Source organism: Prunus avium, chromosome 5 (genome assembly GCF_965620075.1).
Source record: "Prunus avium chromosome 5, drPruAviu1.hap1.1, whole genome shotgun sequence".
NCBI classification, from domain to species: Eukaryota; Viridiplantae; Streptophyta; class Magnoliopsida; order Rosales; family Rosaceae; genus Prunus; species Prunus avium.
In genome coordinates this window covers 25,719,112-25,738,172 of record NC_142288.1, presented here as the reverse complement: position 1 = coordinate 25,738,172, position 19,061 = coordinate 25,719,112, and the positions used below count along the sequence as shown (strand labels likewise).

At 36.8% G+C, this 19,061-nt stretch overlaps 2 protein-coding genes and 1 pseudogene across 3 annotated transcripts; 1 reads left to right on the top strand and 2 right to left on the bottom strand.

Annotated features, from left to right (window-relative positions):
• Positions 1–387: 387 nt before the first annotated feature.
• Positions 388–4,468, top strand: LOC110751525 (tetratricopeptide repeat (TPR)-containing protein). The gene is made up of 10 exons (XM_021952001.2): positions 388–900; positions 1,007–1,099; positions 1,184–1,285; positions 1,384–1,551; positions 1,635–1,723; positions 1,823–1,944; positions 2,125–2,306; positions 2,652–2,939; positions 3,604–3,751; positions 3,858–4,468. The coding sequence occupies exons 1-10, from the start codon at positions 514–516 to the stop codon at positions 4,226–4,228; spliced, it is 1,950 nt and encodes a 649-aa protein (XP_021807693.2). The 5' UTR covers positions 388–513; the 3' UTR covers positions 4,229–4,468.
• Positions 4,469–5,345: 877 nt separating this feature from the next.
• On the bottom strand, positions 5,346–8,335 carry LOC110751527 (CBBY-like protein). The gene is made up of 8 exons (XM_088252975.1): positions 7,948–8,335; positions 7,578–7,648; positions 7,231–7,389; positions 6,840–6,906; positions 6,387–6,482; positions 6,225–6,271; positions 5,955–6,035; positions 5,346–5,793 (listed from the first exon to the last, which is right to left on the bottom strand). Exons 1-8 carry the CDS (start codon positions 8,260–8,262, stop codon positions 5,673–5,675), a joined length of 957 nt encoding a protein of 318 aa, XP_088109101.1. The 5' UTR covers positions 8,263–8,335; the 3' UTR covers positions 5,346–5,672.
• Positions 8,336–9,618: 1,283 nt separating this feature from the next.
• On the bottom strand, positions 9,619–12,211 carry LOC110751530 (CBBY-like protein; annotated as a pseudogene). The gene is made up of 8 exons (XR_015835756.1): positions 11,804–12,211; positions 11,492–11,562; positions 11,157–11,315; positions 10,969–11,035; positions 10,528–10,623; positions 10,366–10,412; positions 10,087–10,167; positions 9,619–9,950 (listed from the first exon to the last, which is right to left on the bottom strand). The product of XR_015835756.1 is annotated as a CBBY-like protein (transcript).
• Positions 12,212–19,061: the final 6,850 nt, after the last annotated feature.

Below are 19,061 nucleotides of genomic sequence, written 5' to 3'. Positions count from 1 at the left end.
AGCGCTACAAGAGGAAGATGAAATATTTTCCTAGTTTATTGAAGATCTTGATTAAATGTATTGGAGCAAATTTTACACCATTGGACAATTCCTAGTTCGTGATCTCGGGAGTCTCAAGAACTTTATTATATGCTGGTAGGGTTTGATTTCTTAGGGTTGGGATGAGCCACATTAAGCATATGTGCGTGGGTACGCTTAATGGGCCTAATATTAAAAGAATATCTTAAGTATTTTTTTTAATCTCTCGGCCCAATAGAAATATGTAGGAGAAATTGTAAAGAAAAATATCAATTTTCTTAAGGACAAAACGAATCGTTTCGGTTGTTCCTTTCCGTTTGTAGGTTTTGTTTTGTTCTGGGCAAAGTGGTCATTTTGTAGTTGTTAAACTCTGTTTGGTTGCTGAGAAAATCGACCGAAAGAAAGGGGAAAGAAAATGGGAAAACCTCGCGTCTAAGCAAAGTCTTCCAAACGTTTACTGTTTATTTCTTCGCCTCCATTGGTGGAAGCACAAAAATGTCCGAACGAAACGATTCTCAGCCGTACACAGTGCCGCAGCTCGCAACCCCAAAGAGCTCAAAGCCGCCACAGCCGCCACAGCTCACCGGTTTGGCTGCTAATCTCAACGTCGACCCTCCTGAAACGGACGGTGCGATTCCGTCCACGTGTCAGCACCAGACCGCATCAGTTTTCTCTCTCCTTCCCCCTTTCCCAAAAGTAACGTGTAATAAGGACACTGACACCAGTGAAGCTGAAGGTAAAAGATTAAACAAACTGGGGAAAAGCAGGTCAAGGAATTGTAAGGCAGAGTGTTCTATGGATTATGGAGCTGATGCTGATGGCTACTTGCCTGGTCAAGGCGTTTCGTCGTCTCGTGAGGAGAAAGTCAGCAGCCTCAAAACTGTGAGGACCCTTTTCAATGGTGGTTTTGTGTTTGCTTCTTTTACAACATTTGCTTTGTTTATTTATTTATTTGTTGACATGGTTGGTGGGTTCATTTTGCTTGTAGGGTTTGGTTCATGTTGCAAAGAGGATGCCTAAAAATGCCCATGCTCATTTTATACTGGGTTTAATGTATCAGAGATTGGGGCAGCCTTCGAAGGTAGCTTTTTGATTTTCCTATGGCTCTTTAATTTGATTACTTGGGTGTAATGGATGTTTTCATCTTCTGAGTTATGGGTTTTAGGCCGTTTTGGCATATGAGAAGGCAGAAGAGATTTTACTCCGCCCTGAGGCTGATATCGATAGGCCGGAGCTGCTTTCACTAGTTCAAATTCATCATGCACAGGTGAAGTAGTCTTTTACTACATTGTTCTGTACACTATTTATTCTTTTAGATAGATATGAAAGTTACTGACCCAGCGGGTGTTTTTGTCAATTGTGTAGTGCCTTATGCTAGAAACTTTGGGGGATAGCAGTTTCGACAAAGAACTTGAACCTCAAGAGCTGGACGAAATTAATTCGAAACTAAAGGAGTCAGTGCAGTCAGATGTAAGACAGGCAGCTGTCTGGAATACCCTCGGCTTGATTCTACTTAAAACTGGCCGTCTGCAGGTACAAGTGTTTAATTTTGTTGTTGGTAATAGTTGTTCTTTCCTTTTCCATTTTCTGATATGGACGTTTTTATTACTGTTTAGAGTTCTATTTCAGTTTTGTCTTCTTTGTTAGCTGTTGCCCCCGACAACTTTGATTGCCTTGGAAACCTTGGGATTGCTTATCTTCAAAAGTAAGAGTGTATACATGTTGATAGAATAATGTTCTTTTCAATGTTTTGACCTCGTATATATCTTTTACTTAAAATGATTGCAAATGGTCTTTTCTTCAGTGGAAATTTGGAACTTTCAGAAAAATGTTTTCAGGAGTTGATCCTGAAGGATCAAAATCATCCCGCGGCCTTGATAAATTATGCTGCCCTTCTTTTATGTAGATATGGTTCAGTTGTTGCAGGTATGCTTTTGATGAAGTTGACTAGTTTCATGAACTCTTTTCATTTGTTTTTTTGCAGTACCTACTATGTAAATTTTTAAGATGGTGGATACTGGTCAATTTTTGTAGAATGCTGCTTTATAATTTTAAATTTGTGATAATGTCTGGTTGAAGAACCTGCATCCCTTGCTTAATTTTCAGGTGCTGGGGCAAATGCTGGTGAAGGTACTTCTGCAGATCACGTTTCTGGTATAAATGTTGCAAAGGAGTGTTTGTTAGCATCACTAAAAGAAGATCCTAAAGCAGCACATATTTGGGCTAATCTTGCTAATGCATATTATATAACTGGTGATCATAGAAGTTCCAGCAAGTGCTTGGAGAAGGTGCTCATGGCTCATTGCTACAATCATTTATAGCTTATTTCTTGAGGTTGTTCATTGGTGTCCTTATTTTTCATGGTTTTCATTTTCATTTATGGAAAATGATGATTCAAAACTTTTTTCAGTGCATGTCTTTCCAAATTTTATTTTATTTTATTTCTACGGGTCGAAAAATAGAACTTAAGAATGCACACTCTTTTTGCTCATTCTTGTGTTGCATGCATCACTTTGCTGCTTATCGTTTTTAGCACAGTTTTATGCTCCTTTTACTACATGGCTTCTACTCCATCCTTGACAAAATAACAAATTGGCTTAAGCTGTTTTTTCTTGCTACTGCTTGCTTCTTAGGCAGCAAAACTAGAGGTCAATTGTTGTATGTCTACTCGATATGCTATTGCAATCCACCGAATCAAGGATGCAGAAAGGTGTCAAGATCCTAGTGAACAACTTTCCTGGGCTGGAAACGAAATGGCTTCAATTATAAGAGATGGCGACTCTGCTTTAGTTGAACTTCCGATAGCATGGACAGGGCTTGCGATGGTGCACAAAACCCAACACGAGATTGCAGCAGCATTTGAAACTGAACAGAATACACTAATGGAGGTAGAAGAACATGCTGATTATAGTTTAAAGCAGGTAATCACAACAGAGCTACTAAGATTCCATTTACTTCTCTTAGCATGACATGACATGATAAAAGGAGCTCCTTATGTAATAATGGATGACATATTCAAATCGATTGGCTTTTATATACTGCACCGGACGATTCCACCGTTTATAGTAAAAAAGAATAGTCACATTAGGTTTTTCAAACCGGAAGAGACAGGATGTACACTTGTTCTTTGGAATAACATACATCTCTTCACAACCTTTGTTTTCATATTTGCCTAATGTGACTCTGTAATAAACAAGATTTTTAGCTTTAGTTGAGTGACAAGTTTGTCAGAAATGTAGGAGGTGGAAGGCTGCAGTGTCTTGATTAGGATTGTTTCCTTCTCATAATTGGAGATCTCTGTACTCATTTTACTGTTTCTTCCTGTTATTGGTGGATTACTTGTCCACCATTTTGTATGGTTTTTTATGAAAAAAAAAATTTATCCTTTTCAAAAAATAATACAGATTGTAAGTTTCCTATCATATGTGACCCTCATAATCCATAGTCTGTTAGCAAAATTCAAAAAGAAAGTAACTTGCTAAATTTTGTTGTTTTATGTAAGTATGTTTACACCATGATTATTTGGAAAATCATATCCATGTCCAATACGATGCACTTGAATTTATGTTAGGCTGTTTTATGCAGGCAATAGCAGAGGATCCAGATGATGCTGTGCAATGGCACCAACTTGGTCTTCATAGCCTTTGTACTCAGAAATTCAAACACTCACAGAAGTACCTCAAAGCAGCAGTTTCCCGTTTTAGGGAATGTAGCTGTGCATGGTCAAATCTAGGTATCTCAATCTTAATACCATTTTCTTATGTCTATATTTGTTTGGTTCTCTCTCTCTCTCTCTCAAGAAGTTGGTAAAGTTATTTATCGTATGCATAAATCACTAGGTATCTCACTGCAACTATCGGAGGAGTCATCACACGCTGAAGAAGTATACAAGCGTGCCTTGGCATTGGCAACAACTAAACATGCCCATGCTATACTCTCCAACCTTGGAAATCTCTACCGCCAGCAGAAGCAATATGAACGTGCCAAAGCAATGTTTACAAAATCTCTTGAACTCCAGCCTGGCTATGCTCCTGCATTTAACAATTTGGGTCTTGTATTTGTTGCTGAGGGACGGTGGGAAGAAGCCAAATTCTGCTTCAGCAAAGCCCTCCAGGCAGACCCATTGCTGGATGCTGCCAAGTCCAACATGATTAAAGCAGTGTCTGCATCAAGTTCATGTGCCGGCTTTTCGAGTCTTCTTCAAGATTAAATTGTAAGCAAGTGATGGGGTAGGCAGGTTTCCTCAGCCATGATTAGGGTTGTAAAACGGTATTAATTTATGAGAAAATGAAAAGAAGCGTTACTCTGTATGCGCAAGCCTTATTCTTGCACATAATTGTCCACGAAGGGTTAGAGGTAGAGCGTGTTTTCCAGTCCAATGCATCCCAATTTTGTATCATAAGATAACTTTTCAACACAGAAATAAGATTATTGTCCAACGACAAAATGCTCCTTTTTTTCTTCGAACTCATTGAGATTGTTTTGGCTCTGTCTATGGTTATGTTTGACCCGCACAAGAGGTCCATGTAGACAAGTTCACTACGCTAGTTTGATTGATGTGAGCGTCTGAAAACAGTGTCTCGATGTATAAAGTTGCTTCATTTTCCACCACTGGTTTCAACTCTGATTGCGCTAAGTCTTAATTTGATGAGAAAAGATGGTGGGTGGCATGTGAAGTTGAGGCCATAATCTAACCGCTCATGTGGAGAAAAATCTAGAGTATGCTATTGGAAACAGTTATATACTTTCATGCTTACCCATTTTGGCTCTCATAAATTTTCTTTTCTGAGCCTCCACCAAACCTTAAAAAACTTACATGGCTGCAACCTTAGGAACTACCATGGCTTTGCTTCATCATAGGTGCTTCGCCATCAAGTCCTCCAAAAATATGAGCACTTATAAACCAACCATGAAACATATTTCCCTTCTGACCCTCAAAGACATACCTAAAAGCTTCACCCCCTTCAAATCTCCTATCAACTCCAAGTGTTCCACTTTGATCACCAGCACCATCGTTTCCACCTTGATTTCTTGCGGTCCTGCTTTCAGTGCGCAACAAATAGCGGAGATTGCAGAAGGTGATAACCGTGCCCTGGCACTCCTACTTCCCATCATTCCAGCTATACTGTGGGTGCTGTACAACATCCTTGGGCCAGCTTTAAACCAAATTAACAGAATGAGAAGTGAGAAGAGCAAGTGAATTTGGAATGGTTAGTGAAGCTTCAAGTAGTAACAAGAGCTTAGTTTTGTTATTTGTTGCCACTCCTACTCATAGAATCCTGTAATGTTTTCTTTTAACATATATTTCATAGAAAAAATCTGTCTGATTAGATATATAAATGCTATGGAGATTCATCTCACAACAACCTGTTGTGATAAAATAGAAATTAACATTGGATTAGATCCAGCGTGAAAGAAATTCATAGCTTAAGATCATTCCAAAAGCTTGCCTTAGCAATAGAAGCCCCTTATAATACTTCACCCAGAGATTCACCAATGAAAACTTTGTCTGCTTGAGAATTGCTAATTTATACTTTAATATACATCAAGACTGCTACAAAGTGCTGTGGCGTTTATTTATTGTCTTAGCTGAAACCCTAATCACCATCCAAGGAATTTTTGATGGAACAGATAATTACTGGAAACTATATGAGCTAGCTCACGTACTGCTTGAGAAGGCTTCTGCAGAATGCCAAGTCAAATCGCTCCTCCGGCGGATCTCCAATGAAGTCGAAGACTGCATCTGCATTCAGAAAGTCTTCATTGGCTGTGTATCTGCAACCAGAGTTAAAGATGAAGAGAACATGTTAAGCATTTGCTACTAGAAATTTGACATGCATGACCGGCAAAAATTACACTCAACTCATTCCAAATTTCCAACAACCCATCTTAAAAGTTCGAAAAATAATCTGGAATGTAAAGAATGTGGAAAATACCCGCTCTTAGTTACTATACACTTCATTCCAGCAGCTTTGGCAGCTGCAAGGCCTATGCCGCTGTCCTCTATCACGACACAACTGTAGAATAGGAAAATCAAATCATTTTTCATGAACAAAAAGGTTAAACATGGAAGTTGGATATCTTAGCAAATGGGGTAGAGAAAGCACATCAATCCCTCAAATTCATTGTGAAAATAGATTCAAATAAAATCTCATTATGTTGGTTGTTGTAGCATCAGAAATTTGAGCTAGAATGTCCTGCAATACCCTGAAGGATCAACACCAAGAGTGTTAGCCGCCAATACATAGATGGCCTGTCAAGAAGAATGAACATAGTTTAGTTTCTAAGTGTGTCTGAGAGCCTGAGCTTGAGTGAACTCAAAGTAACCAGACATCATTAAATCAAAATGTAGAGGGATTAAAGTTTACTGGATCAGGCTTCTTGCGGGGAACCACATCTCCTGCGAATATCTTGATTTTTTCTGCCCGTTCTGGTCCCAGCAAGAATGTAACTATTGCAGAGACCTTAAAATCAGAAAACGGATCTAACGTCAAAATGGGAGGGCAATCTATGAATCAGTATTATTTATTTCACAAATAAGCTAAATTAACCACAGCGAACAAGTTTTATGATCCCTTGTGTTTAATTTTATGCTCAAAATAAAGTGCAAAGCTGATAAAGAAGATGTACTAAGGATAAAATGAGATCCCATAATTTCAATTTTCAGTGCATTTAATTATCAATGAGCAATGTCAATCTGATCTAGACCCAATAGCTTTTGGAAACATGTAAGAGTTAGGTTTTGATTAATATAGTTCTTGAGGAGTCACAGGAAAACTAATTATGCAAGCAATTAAGTTGTGGAACCTGATTTAGCATACCGCCTTCTCATTGGAAGTGCTGCACACAGCAACTTTAACTCCTTCTGCTAAAGCCTGATCTATCAGCCTGTACAAGTTGATAAGAGAAACTCAGCTACCTAACATATCTAGAATTTGAATTTTTACTTGGATAATCTTACTCACCTTCTGGAACCATTATCTTATTATTATACTCATAATGACATTTAGATTCTTAAGTGGTTGATTTTCTTAAAGCCATTTTGTTATAAAATGAATTGGCATCTCTAAATCACTGTAAAATGAGACAAATCTTAACCATCAATATCATTACATCCAAGTCTTGCAACCAGAAAATGCAAGACAGATATAACACACTAATGTCAAATAATAAATTTTGCATGCAAAAGCAGAAGATCAGATGGTAACGAACTTTGCAACTCCTGGCCGAAGCGGCAGCAGCTTTTTCTCAATAAGGGCCATAAACAACTCTGTCTTTCTCTTGTGAAGTGAAGCTATGAATGCTTTTCTTTCTTCTTCACTTTTCGGAGCATTTTCTGGCCAACCCGTCTTGTTAAAATAGGCTGTCATCCTACGAAAACCAGAACCGTTCGAGTACAAATAGAAATCAAAGTTCTGCACTAAATTAGATGTTTGCCCATATAAAATTTAAACCAAATAATTCAGAGTATAAATAAAAAGAACAAAGCTAAGCACCCCAGGAACCATGCAACTCCAATGTAAGCTAGCTATAGAGTATTTTGGGAGAGACCACTTTACCTTTCTTTTCCACCTCCAATCTTGAGCAACTCGCCGTACAAATCTACATCCCAAGTAACACCCAATTCTTTCTGTGCAATCAATCAAGTCATGTCACTAACCCATGAAAGTAATTGAGATTGTGGTCTGCCAATAATTTCCATAAAATCTAAAGCTAATTTTTCCCCAGGTCCCAAAAATGATGGAAAACGCAGATTGACAATTCCAATTTCTCTTTAAACTTCACCTATTTATGAGCTTACCAAGCACAACATCCACAGCAATTCCACAAAACCAAGAAAACCCATTTCATCAAACCACACACAAACACACACAGATTGAAGGAAAACAGAAAAAACAGAGAAACCAGAGAAGACCAAGGGACTGTTACCTCTTTGAAAGTGTCATTGAAAGAAATGCGGTGGCCATCCTTCTCCGTATCGACAAGCACGCCATCGCAATCAAAGAGAAGAGCCGAAGGAAGAGGAGAAGCAGAAGCTGAGCAAGTGATCTCAGAACTGGATGTTCCAAGCCTCTTGCTGCTCAATGGTCTTGTTGTTTTGCTAATGGCTATATTTGTACCCACAAGTGAAGATTGTAGGGTCCTTTCATGGGATTTGAGGTTGGCAATGGAATTTTTGTGAGATAGCAAAGGTTTCGTAGAAGATAATGTAGCTAAGGAATAACAGACAGCCATTGACGCCATTAGAAACCACTTTCTTCAAAAGTTCAAAGTAATTTTGGACTAATGAAAGTCTCTTACTTTTGCGGTTTTCTTCTCAACGGTCCTTAACTAACTTATCTACACACACCATTTTGGGCCAGAGAGCGACAAAACAGAACTTACACATCATCTGAGGCCCAACTCTAGGGATATAACTGTCATTTCGCATTAGGACCAGGAACTAGGGGTGGGCACGGTCCAAGTTTGTTTAGTTTTCCTCTTGAATTGGAACTGAAATCGGAACTTATACACGGTCCGATTTGGTTTGATTTTTATAGAAAGTGTCTAAAAGATTCGAACCAAACTTATGCAGTTTCAATTCCGTTCAGCCCACTTTTCAATTTGGAAAGATAAAAATATAAAGAAGTGAAGAAGAGAGAAATAGGACGGATGGAAAAATGGAAGAAGAGAAAAATATGTACAATGGATAAAATAAGAGAGAAAGAGGTGAAGAGATAAGTAGGAAGAGAAATATAAAGAAATAGGGGGAAAAGAGAGAAAGACGGAAACACAACAAGAACGAATATAGTTCGCCCAAAAAGAAAAAGGACTAGAGTTGTTATTTAGTTGGGTATAAATTGGAACTAAGGCATTTGGGTATTAATTGGGCTAAAATATCTATATATTACTTGGAGTTACTAATGTTACTTGAATATTAATTAGACCTACTAATAATTTTGGATATAAAGGAAGGAATAAGTAAACATAACATAACTAGTCGGTTAATTTCATTATAAAAAAAAAACATAACTAGTCGGTTAATACCAGTTTTTCCAAGACAAGAACTGGGACAGGAATCGATCCAAAGTGGTCCGATTTGATTTTTGAGCCTATGTTAACTTTATTGAGCAACACGGTATTTTTCTCTTTTGCTTCGACTCAGTTTGTCTCGGTTCACCGGTTCATCCCCTTACCAGAAACCAGGGCCAAAGATATAAGGGAAGGACGAGGACTTTGTACCAGTAGGGAACGAACACTGTTGGAGCTCAGAGCCTGGGAGACGATGAAACGTTTCTTTCAACCAGCAGAGAAAGATGGGTCTGCCAAAAAAACCCACTCTTTCATCTTCTTTAGAAAATGGAGAAATTTCAGGGGAGGGCAGCAAGAAAGAGCCACTCAAGTTCAACTAGCCTGAGTTCACTAGCTTTGACCCAGATGTCATTGCAATACACAAAATTTTGTTCGGATGGACCTAGAAACTACGTGTAACTAAAATCTATTGTGAATAATTCATCAGAATTGTTTAACGTTTACTTCAACATATATTAACCTGTACTGATAAATATAGAAATTAACCTTGGACTAGATCCAAATGAAAGAATTCATAGCTTAAGATCATTCCAAAAGCTTGCCTTAGCAATGGAAGCTCCTTATAATACTTCATCCAGAGATTCACAAATGAAAACTTTGTCTGCTTGAGAATTGCTAATTTGCACTTTAATATACATCAAGACTACTACAAAATGCACTGGCATTTTTTTTATTATCTTTGCTGAAACCCTAATCACTATCCAACGAATTTTAGATGGAACAGATAATTACTGAAAACTGAGCTAGCTCACTGCTTGAGAAGGCTTCCGCAGAATGCCAAGTCGAATCGCTCCTCCGGGGGATCTCCAATGAAGTCGAAGACTGCATCTGCATTCGGAAATTCTTGATTGGCTGTGTATCTGCAACCAGAGTTAAAGATGAAGTGAACATATTAAGCATTTGACTACTAAAGATTACTCAACTCCTTCCAAATTGTCAAATAAGCCATCTTATAAGTTTGAAATATAATCTGGAATGTCAAGAAGGTGGAAGTACCCGCTCTTAGTTACTATACACTTCATTCCAGCGGCTTTGGCAGCTGCAAGGCCTATGCCGCTGTCCTCTATCACAACACAACTGTAGAACAGGAAAATCAAATCAGTTTTCGTGAACAAAAAGGTTAAGCATGGAAGTTGGATATCTTAGCAAACTGAGGTGGAGAAAGCACATAGATCCCTCAAATTCGTTGCGAAAGTAGATTCAAATAAACCTCATTGTGTTGGTTGTACATGTTGTATTGTAGCATCAGAAATTTGGGCTAGCACCCTGCAATACCTTGAAGGATCAACACCAAGAGTATTAGCCGCCAATTCGTAGATGGCCTGTCAAGAAGAATGAACATAGTTTAGTCTCTAAATGTTTCTGAGAGCCTGCGGCTAAGTGAACACAAAGTAACCAGACATCATTAAATCAAAATGTAGAGGGATTAAAGTTTACGGGATCAGGCTTCTTGCGGGCAACCACATCACCTGCAAATATCTTGATTTTTTCTGCCCGTTCTGGTCCCAGCAAGAATGTAACTATTGCAGAGACCTTAAAATCCGAAAACGATTCTAACGTCAAAATGGGAGGGCAATCTATGAATCAGTATATTTATTTCACAAAGAAGCTAAATTAACCACAGAGAAATAGATTATGATCACTTGTCTTTAATTTTATGTTCAAAATAAAGTGCAAAGCTGATAAAGAAGATGCATCAAGGATAAAATGCAATTTTCAGTGCATTTGATTAATAATGAGCAATGTCAATCTGATCCAGATCCAAAATAGCTTTTGAAAATATGTAAGAGTTAGGTTTTGATTATTATAGTTCTTGAAGAATCACAGAAAAACTAATTATATGCAAACAATTAAGTTGTGGAACCTGATTTAGCATACCGCCTTCTCAACGGAAGTGCTGCACACAGCAACTTTAACTCCTTCTGCTAGAGCCTGATCTATCAGCCTGTACAAGTTGATAAGAGAAACTCACCAACCCAACATACCTAGAACCACAAAATGCAAGAGAAATATAACACAAATAATAAATTTTTCATGCAAAAACAGAAGATCAGATGGTAACCAACTTTACAACTCCTGGCCGAAGCGGCAGCAGCCTTTTCTCAATAAGGGCCGCAAACAACTCTGTCTTTCTCTTGTGAAGTGAAGCTACAAATGCTTTTCTTTCTTCTTCACTCTTCGGAGCATTTTTGGGCCAACCCATCTTGTTAAAATAGGCTGTCATCCTACGAAGACCAGAACCATTTGAGTACAAATAGAAATAAAAAATCTGCAATAAATTAAATGTTAACCAAATAATTCAGGGTATAAATAAAAAGAACCAAAATTAAGCACCCCAGGAAGCAGGAACCATGTAAGTCCAATGTAAGCTAGCTATAGAGTATTTTGGGAGAGACTTTACCTTTCTTTTCCACCTCCAATCTTGAGCAACTCTGCGTACAAATCTACATCCCAAGTAACACTCAATTCTTTCTGTGCAATCAATCATGTCATGTCACTAACCCATGAAAGTAATTGAGATTGAGGTCTGCCAATAATTTCCATCAAATTTATAGCTAATTTCTCCCCAGCTCCTCTAAAAATGTCACCTATTTATGATCTTACCGAGAAAAACATCCATAGCAATTCCCCAAAAGCAAGAGAACCCATTTCATCAAACCACACGCAGATTGAAGAAAAACAGAGAAACCAGAGGAGAGCAGGGGAATGTTACCTCTTTGAAAGTTTCATTATAAGAAACGCGGTGGCCATCCTTCTCTGTATCGACAAGCACGCCATCGCAATCGAAGAGAAGAGCGAAGGAAGAGGGGAAGCAGAAGTTGAGCAAGTGACCTCAGAACTAGATGTTCCAAGCCTCCTGCTGCTCAATGGTCTTGTTGTTTTGCTAATGGCTAGTTTTGCACCCACTAGTGAAGATTGTAAGTTCCTTCCATGGGATTTGAGGTTGGCAATGGAGGTGGTCTTTTTGTGAGATAACAAAGGTTTCGTAGAAGATAATGTAGCTAAGGAATAACAAACAGCCATCGACGCCATTGACGCCATTAGAAACCACTCTCTTCGAAGTTCAAAGTAATTTTGGGACTAATCAAAGTCTACTTTGCGGTACACACACCGCCAGTGGGGTATAGCAAAGGGCGGAATGGGGAGTTTCTTACCTACGGGGTTGTCTAAGGGGGGTGTATTCAATTAAGATTTTAAAAGAGTTGAATGGAGTTATAAAGTTTATAGAGTTAAATGTAGTTCAATTGATTTCTATCAACTCCACATAGAGTTTGATTGAATTCCTAGATTGATTTTGATGGTTTTTGTTAGAGTTTTGTCGTAGATTTGAAAAGAGTTTATTAGAGTTCTAAATATATATTTTTATTATTTTTTATTTTTTATTTGGTTTGTTTATTGTTTTTCTAGATTTTCAAAAGAGAAAAGTACCTTTACAACCAAATAAGAAAAGGGCATCCAAAGAAAATAGATTTTCTAGATTTTATTTGGGTTATAAGGTGTTTTTCCTTTTCCTTGTTGTGAATCTCCCATTTATAATATTACTAGATAATACATGCAATTTTTAATTAGTTCATAAGAAAAAATACATATATGAAGATAATTTTTTTCCTTTTTGTTTTGGCATGGACTAGATATATATATATATATATATATATATATATATATATATATATATATATATATATTGTACATTGATAAAGAAGGGAAACACAGAACAAAAAAAAGGATGATTGTAGATGAAGAAGGCTATCGATATTTGATGAACAGCAACCAAAGAAAAAGGATGATGTAGAAAAAGTACAGAAAAAAAAAAACAGCAACCAAAAAACTATTCAAGAAAAAAAAAACAGGAACCAAAAAAAAAAATGAAAAGAATGAAAAGTAGAAAAATCGTAGAAAAAGTACATGCACAGCAATAAATATGATGATGATGTACTGTTCATTGATATTTGATGATGGCAACAATAACTATTCAAGAAACACCAACGATTCATACATGATGTGCATCGAATACAAGCAACATCAATTGCTTGGATATATGATGATGTATAGCAACAACAATTATTCAAGCACTGTAAAGCGTAGAAAGCGTAGAAAAAGAGAAGAGATTTTGCACACACATTCAAGGATTGGAAAGCGTAGAGCACGTTCAAAGTTTCTAGGGTTCACATAAGATTTGTCAAAGCCTTTTGTATTTATACTTAACACTTTAATTTCTAACGAAATCGGGCAACTTATTAATTCCTTCAAAATAAATTACTTTTTGAATACACCTAAATTTTGTTTGACTTTTAAAAAGTCATCATTGAATACACCTAGATTTCGATGTATTTTTTTAATATCAATTGAAATCTGAATTGAATACACCCAAACTTTTACGAACTCTTTTAAAATCTGAATTGAATACACCCAAACTTCTAAACTCTTTTAAACTCTTTTAAACTCTTAATTGAATACACCCCCTTAAAGTTATTAGCTTAAAATTTAATGCTTTTTTTTTTTTTACTTACGGTTTCTATAAGTTTTTTAGAAATAAAAGTATATATATTAAATCTTATAATCCACGCTAATTTATAACACCATTAACTAGCGGATCTAGCAAGGAGCCAGTGAAGGCCATTGCCCTCACTGCCTTTTCTCCACCATGAACTTACCTAGTAATTTTAAGTTGATTTGTTTGAGTGTGGGGCCAACATGTTTGATAAAATATCTCACATAAGAGCAATTCCAGTGGCCCCGGGCAAGGGGGGCCTAGGCCCAAAAAGGGCTTCCAGAGAACAAATGTTGCCATGGCTGTTGGTGGGCTCCACAACCTAGGCTGGCTCTCAAGCAAAACCAGCCCTTGCTCTAGCCTGGGTTTGCTGACGTCATCAACTAAATAAAATTTTAAAAAATCTTTAAAATTTTTTAAAAAATACTAAAAATTTCAGATTTAAAAAAAAAAAAAAACTTAGTCATATTTTTCACTTCCCACACCAAAACTCTATACAAATTCCTCTCCTCATATCTCATATGAAAAATGGTTGCTATGACAATGGGTTGAAACACCACAAGCCTTTTGCAAGGGCTGCCACTATTCACGTGAATAGTAATAGCCCTTACCTCCCTTTGCCCTTTGCCATGACAAATGGGTGGAAGTGCTCTAAGGGGCTGAGGTAGGTATACAGGGGGAAGCATTTGTAGTCATATATTTAGAGCTTAGTTGTTAGAGGTCGTCTACATTGATAAAAATGTATTTGACTAACATTATAATTATGATTGATAATATTGGTTTTTTTTTTTTCCTTTGCTACTAATGAAAGCATTTGTAGTAATATATTTAGAGCTTAATTTTGCCCCCAAAGAGAAAATTTTCTGAATCCGCCACTGTCCATTGACTAATTTTTAATAAGTTTTAACATAAAACAAATACATATTAAATGTAACCAAAAAATACATATTATCAAAATGAAAATATGTTCAACAACATAATTGAAACTATACACATTCAAGGTGTGCCCCTACGATCCTTGAGAGAATTAAAATATTTTGTTATTTCATCTGAATTGCACTGCCCCCTAGAGCTAGCTATTTGAAAAGGGTGGTATGATGGGCGTTAACATGAATATTGATGACAAAGTAAGGAAACATTGAGAGAAAATAGTAAAAGCTAGATAGTTAAAGTCATGAGTGTTTATTAAGGGATAATGTTTCTTAATTGAGCAAACAAATTAAATATACGATGATTATAAGCCTACAAAGTTGAGTGGACTACTAAGGGCCCGTTCGGTAACGTTTTCGGAGAATGTTTTCTTAGAATATTTTCAAAGAATGAAAACAAGAAAACTAATTTGCATTTTCAAGAAATGAAAGTGCGTATGGTAGATTAATTAGAAAACATCTTCAAAAAACAAAAACAATGAAAACGTGTCTGGTAGTACAATTTGAAATAATAATATGCAAGTTATTTTTATGAAAACGTTTCCCATGAGAATGAAAACAACTTTTTTATGTTTTCTACAAATATACATCAAATTGTTTTCATTTTATGAAAACATTCTCAATGTTTTCTGTTTTTAGACCACCGAACGTGTTTTTGCCTCTTTTTTTTTCTCTGAAAATGAAAACAACCTCTTAAAACGTTACCGAATGGGCCCAGCCATTAGAGAAACAACAGATAAAAGAGTCACATTCAACATCAAGGGTCCTAATACCTTTAGCCCAAGCCATTTGCAAACCTCTAAGGAGACTCCATAACTCAGCCTCTGAAGGAAACATGCACTTAAATTTAAACTCATGGATTTTAAGCTACCACATACATGAATCAAACATTCAAAGAAGCGGAAGCGACTTTTAGATCTTATTAAGCCTAATGCTACCAAATTCCAAGTATCTTTCTAGGTCTAATCTCACTTATGCACAAAAGAAAAGAGAGGAAAGGATGAGGCTTTCTTATCCTTGAAGCTCTCTTGGATGGTCTATGAGTTTTCACCTTTGGAAAGACCTTCTTCCTTGTTGCTTGCTTCATAGAGTCTTCACAAGGTACCAAAGTAGATACCCTCTAGTTCATACACACAAACGTAGTGTAAGAGATGAAGAAGATGACCAAGAGGAAGTAAGGTGCTAGCCCTCTCCTCTTGGTGGCCGGTTCTAGCATGGTAGAGTGGAGATTTCTCTCCTCTCAAATCCACTCCAAAGTTGGATTCTTTAAACCATAGAAAGAAAACAGTCTAAATGTGGCATATATAAGTCAATGCAAAAGATGAAGAAAAACCCCATTCTTGTATTTTAGCCATAGTGTTTCTTGGGTTCATTTAACTTATGTTGTCATACAACACATGTTCTCTTGGGCTCATTTAATTCCAATTTTTTTAGATCTTGAAAATTGTTTGGAGTTCAATACGAAACAAGTTTATGATCTTAAAATCACTCTTTGAAAACTCATGTTTTTTACAAGAATCATAGTTTTTGAATTTACTTTTTTAAGTAAGATACCAAACAAGGCTTAAAGCTCCCGAAATATTAAGGCTAATTTAATGATATGCCCTCTGAAGGTGTATTTGAGTCTCACTTTGCCCCTTGAAACTCATTTTGTCTCACTTTACTCCTTTTTTCACACATATTGGTCTCACTTTGTCTAGATTCCGGCGAGGCCAAAAATTTCCGGTCAAAATATTAATTAAAAATTAAAAACTCAATTAATATACATTATGCTTTAAATATTTAATCGTATTTAAAATTGAGTTTTTAATTTTTAATTAATATTTTGACGAGAAATTGTTGGCTTTACCGGAATCGAGGCAAAGTGAGGCAAATATGTGTGGAAAAAAGGAGTAAAGTGAGCCAAAATGAGTTTAAGGAGTAAGGACGAATTCAGGAAAGTGGGCTAATATTTTTCTTGGCTTTGGGGACTCAAAGTAAAATAATAATAATAATAATAATAATATAATAACATTTAAAATATTTCAAAACCAGAAAGTAACAAATAAAATAATAAGATAACATCTTTAAAAAAATAAAAAAAAATCTAAAATAAACCTTTCTCCTTATCTCAGAAATACTATGCAGCTAGAAGAAGCAATGCAAATGCAATTCAACAGAAGCAATCCAAACTACAGAGGGACCAGAACAGCCACTATTTTTAACCTCAAGCCCTGGAATTTCAACTTCAAAACCACCTTAATTAGTTGATACTTGTAAAAATATTTAAAATAGAGCCAAAGAGGAGGGGTTTACAGTTTATTTTGACAAAAAAGGAAAGGGGGTTTACGACTACTAGGAAACATAGAGCATGAAGAAATTATTAAATTTTCATGTTGGGAGACATTAAATATTTCCCATATTTGTTTTAATTGTAATTTATTATTACTACCATGTTATTTGTTCCAAAAGCAGTCATAAATGTGGTTTTTTAGTCAAAAGAGGTGAGCTAATATCAAACAAAAAACAATCACAGGCCAGGAGACTAAGAGATTGTGGGCGAATAATTTTTGGAGTAGTAGCTTATAAAATTTGACCTAAGTTTAGTATTTTAAAAATTTTACACTGTACTAGACCCCAACCTAGCCTGTACATGGATTCGCACTTATTTAGGGGGCAAAGTGAAACTCAAATACATTTTCGGGAGGTATATAAAAAAATAAGACAAATATTACTACAGAGAGAGATAATGGAATGGGAAAGTCAATATAAAAAATTATTTACAATATATCATTATATTAAAAAATATATAAAAAAATTTGTTATTAAAATATAAAAAAAAACATATATATTGCAATGTATCATTATATTACTTGTGAAAAATAAAAGAAAGATAATTATCCATGACAATTAGACATTTTGACATTTTGTCGTCCAAAATATCCAATAAGGGCTTGTTTCTTTATTGCCGATTCAAAGAGATTTGAATATTTTAAAGGTATAGCCGAACGGCTATACCCGTTAAATATATTCCAGACGAACACGAAGCTTGCCCTCGCAGAGTACGGAACTTGCACTTGCAGTCAAGCCATTTCCCTTCTCTATCAACTCAAGCTTCGATTTGGTTTCGGATGCTTCGTCCTCCGGGTTCGGCAACGAAAAAAGACCCAACCCGCCTAGCCAACACCTAGCCGCCTAGCCAACACCTAGCCGCCCAGCCACCGCCTAACCGCCTAGCTGAAAGATTATGTGAAAGTTATCTTTTCATTGATAAAAGTGTAGACTATTTATACACAAATAATAGTGGAAAGCAAACGGAAGCTTGAAGCACTAATCTTGTCTAACAGCTTTACAATTTAATATACTGACAAGACCATGCTTATATGTTGAATAACTTTACAGCTCATTGAGATGGGTATGGGTTTCACGTGTCTTCTGTTGAAATGACTTTGGTGGGTTGCATGTTAGTCCTTTTACACCCCCTCAAGCTGAGAGGAGGGGATCGAATAGAAAGCTTGGACCGTAAGAGCTGAAAACGTGCCTTAGGAAGAGCTTTAGTGTGAATATCAGCTATTTGATCTTGACTGCAGACATACTGTACGGTGAGAGCTTTACTGAGAACCAGTTCTCTGATGTAGTGGTAGTCCAATTCAACATGTTTGGTCCTTGCATGAAAAACAGGATTGGAAGCGAGAGAGATGGCGGAAATATTATCACACCATAAGAGAGGTGTAGAATTCAAATAGAAGCCAATATCAGTGAGTACTTTGCATATCCAGGTAAGCTCAGCAGCAGTAATGGCTAATGATCTGTATTCAGCCTCTGTAGATGATCTAGCAACAGTGGGTTGTTTCTTGGCACTCCAACTAATTAGATTTGGGCCAAAGAACACACAATACCCACTGGTAGATCGTCTGTCAAAATGGCACCCTGCCCAGTCAGCATCAGAGTATGAGACCAGATCCAAGTGACCTTTCTTGAACCACATACCATCTGTAATGGTGCCTTTGAGGTATCTAAGAATTCTTTTGACAGCCTGCATATGTGATTCCCTTGGAGTGTGCATGAATTGACACACTTGATTCACAGCAAAAGAAATATCTGGTCTGGTCCATGTTAAGTATTGTAGTGCACCTGCCAAAGATCTGTATTCCACAGGATTTTGTAATAAAGGACCAGTATGGTCAAGCTTGAGAGAACCAACAGGAGTTACACAAGGTTTAGCACCCTCCATCTTGGCCCTGGAGAGTAACTCCAAAGCATATTTTTGCTGAGAGAGGAAAATGCCATGATCAGTTTGGTGCACTTCAAGACCCAAAAAATAATGGAGGGGTCCCAAGTCCTTAATAGGAAATTGAGTGCCAAGTTTAGAAATGATTGTTTGACAAGCTGCAGAAGAGGGACCAGTGATGATAATATCATCGACATATACAAGAATTAAAACCAAATGAGGCACTTTGAGGATAAAAAGAGAAGTATCAGATTGAGAGGCTTGGAATCCTAGAGATAACAGAGAGGTATATAGCTGGTCATACCAGGCCCTGGGTGCTTGTTTCAGACCATAGAGGGAC

Excerpts from the sequence above, each read along its gene's own strand:
- LOC110751525 (XM_021952001.2), top strand. The coding sequence starts at position 514 with ATGTCCGAACGAAACGATTCTCAGCCGTACACAGTGCCGCAGCTCGCA. Across the intron at positions 1,945-2,124 it reads ATATGGTTCAGTTGTTGCAG|GTGCTGGGGCAAATGCTGGT; the intron begins GTATGCTTTTGA and ends CTTAATTTTCAG. Across the intron at positions 3,752-3,857 it reads CTGTGCATGGTCAAATCTAG|GTATCTCACTGCAACTATCG; the intron begins GTATCTCAATCT and ends ATAAATCACTAG.
- LOC110751527 (XM_088252975.1), bottom strand. The coding sequence starts at position 8,262 with ATGGCGTCAATGGCTGTCTGTTATTCCTTAGCTACATTATCTTCTACG. Across the intron at positions 7,649-7,947 it reads TCAATGACACTTTCAAAGAG|AAAGAATTGGGTGTTACTTG; the intron begins GTAACAGTCCCT and ends TTGATTGCACAG. Across the intron at positions 6,907-7,230 it reads CTTCGGCCAGGAGTTGCAAA|GCTGATAGATCAGGCTTTAG; the intron begins GTTCGTTACCAT and ends CAACTTGTACAG.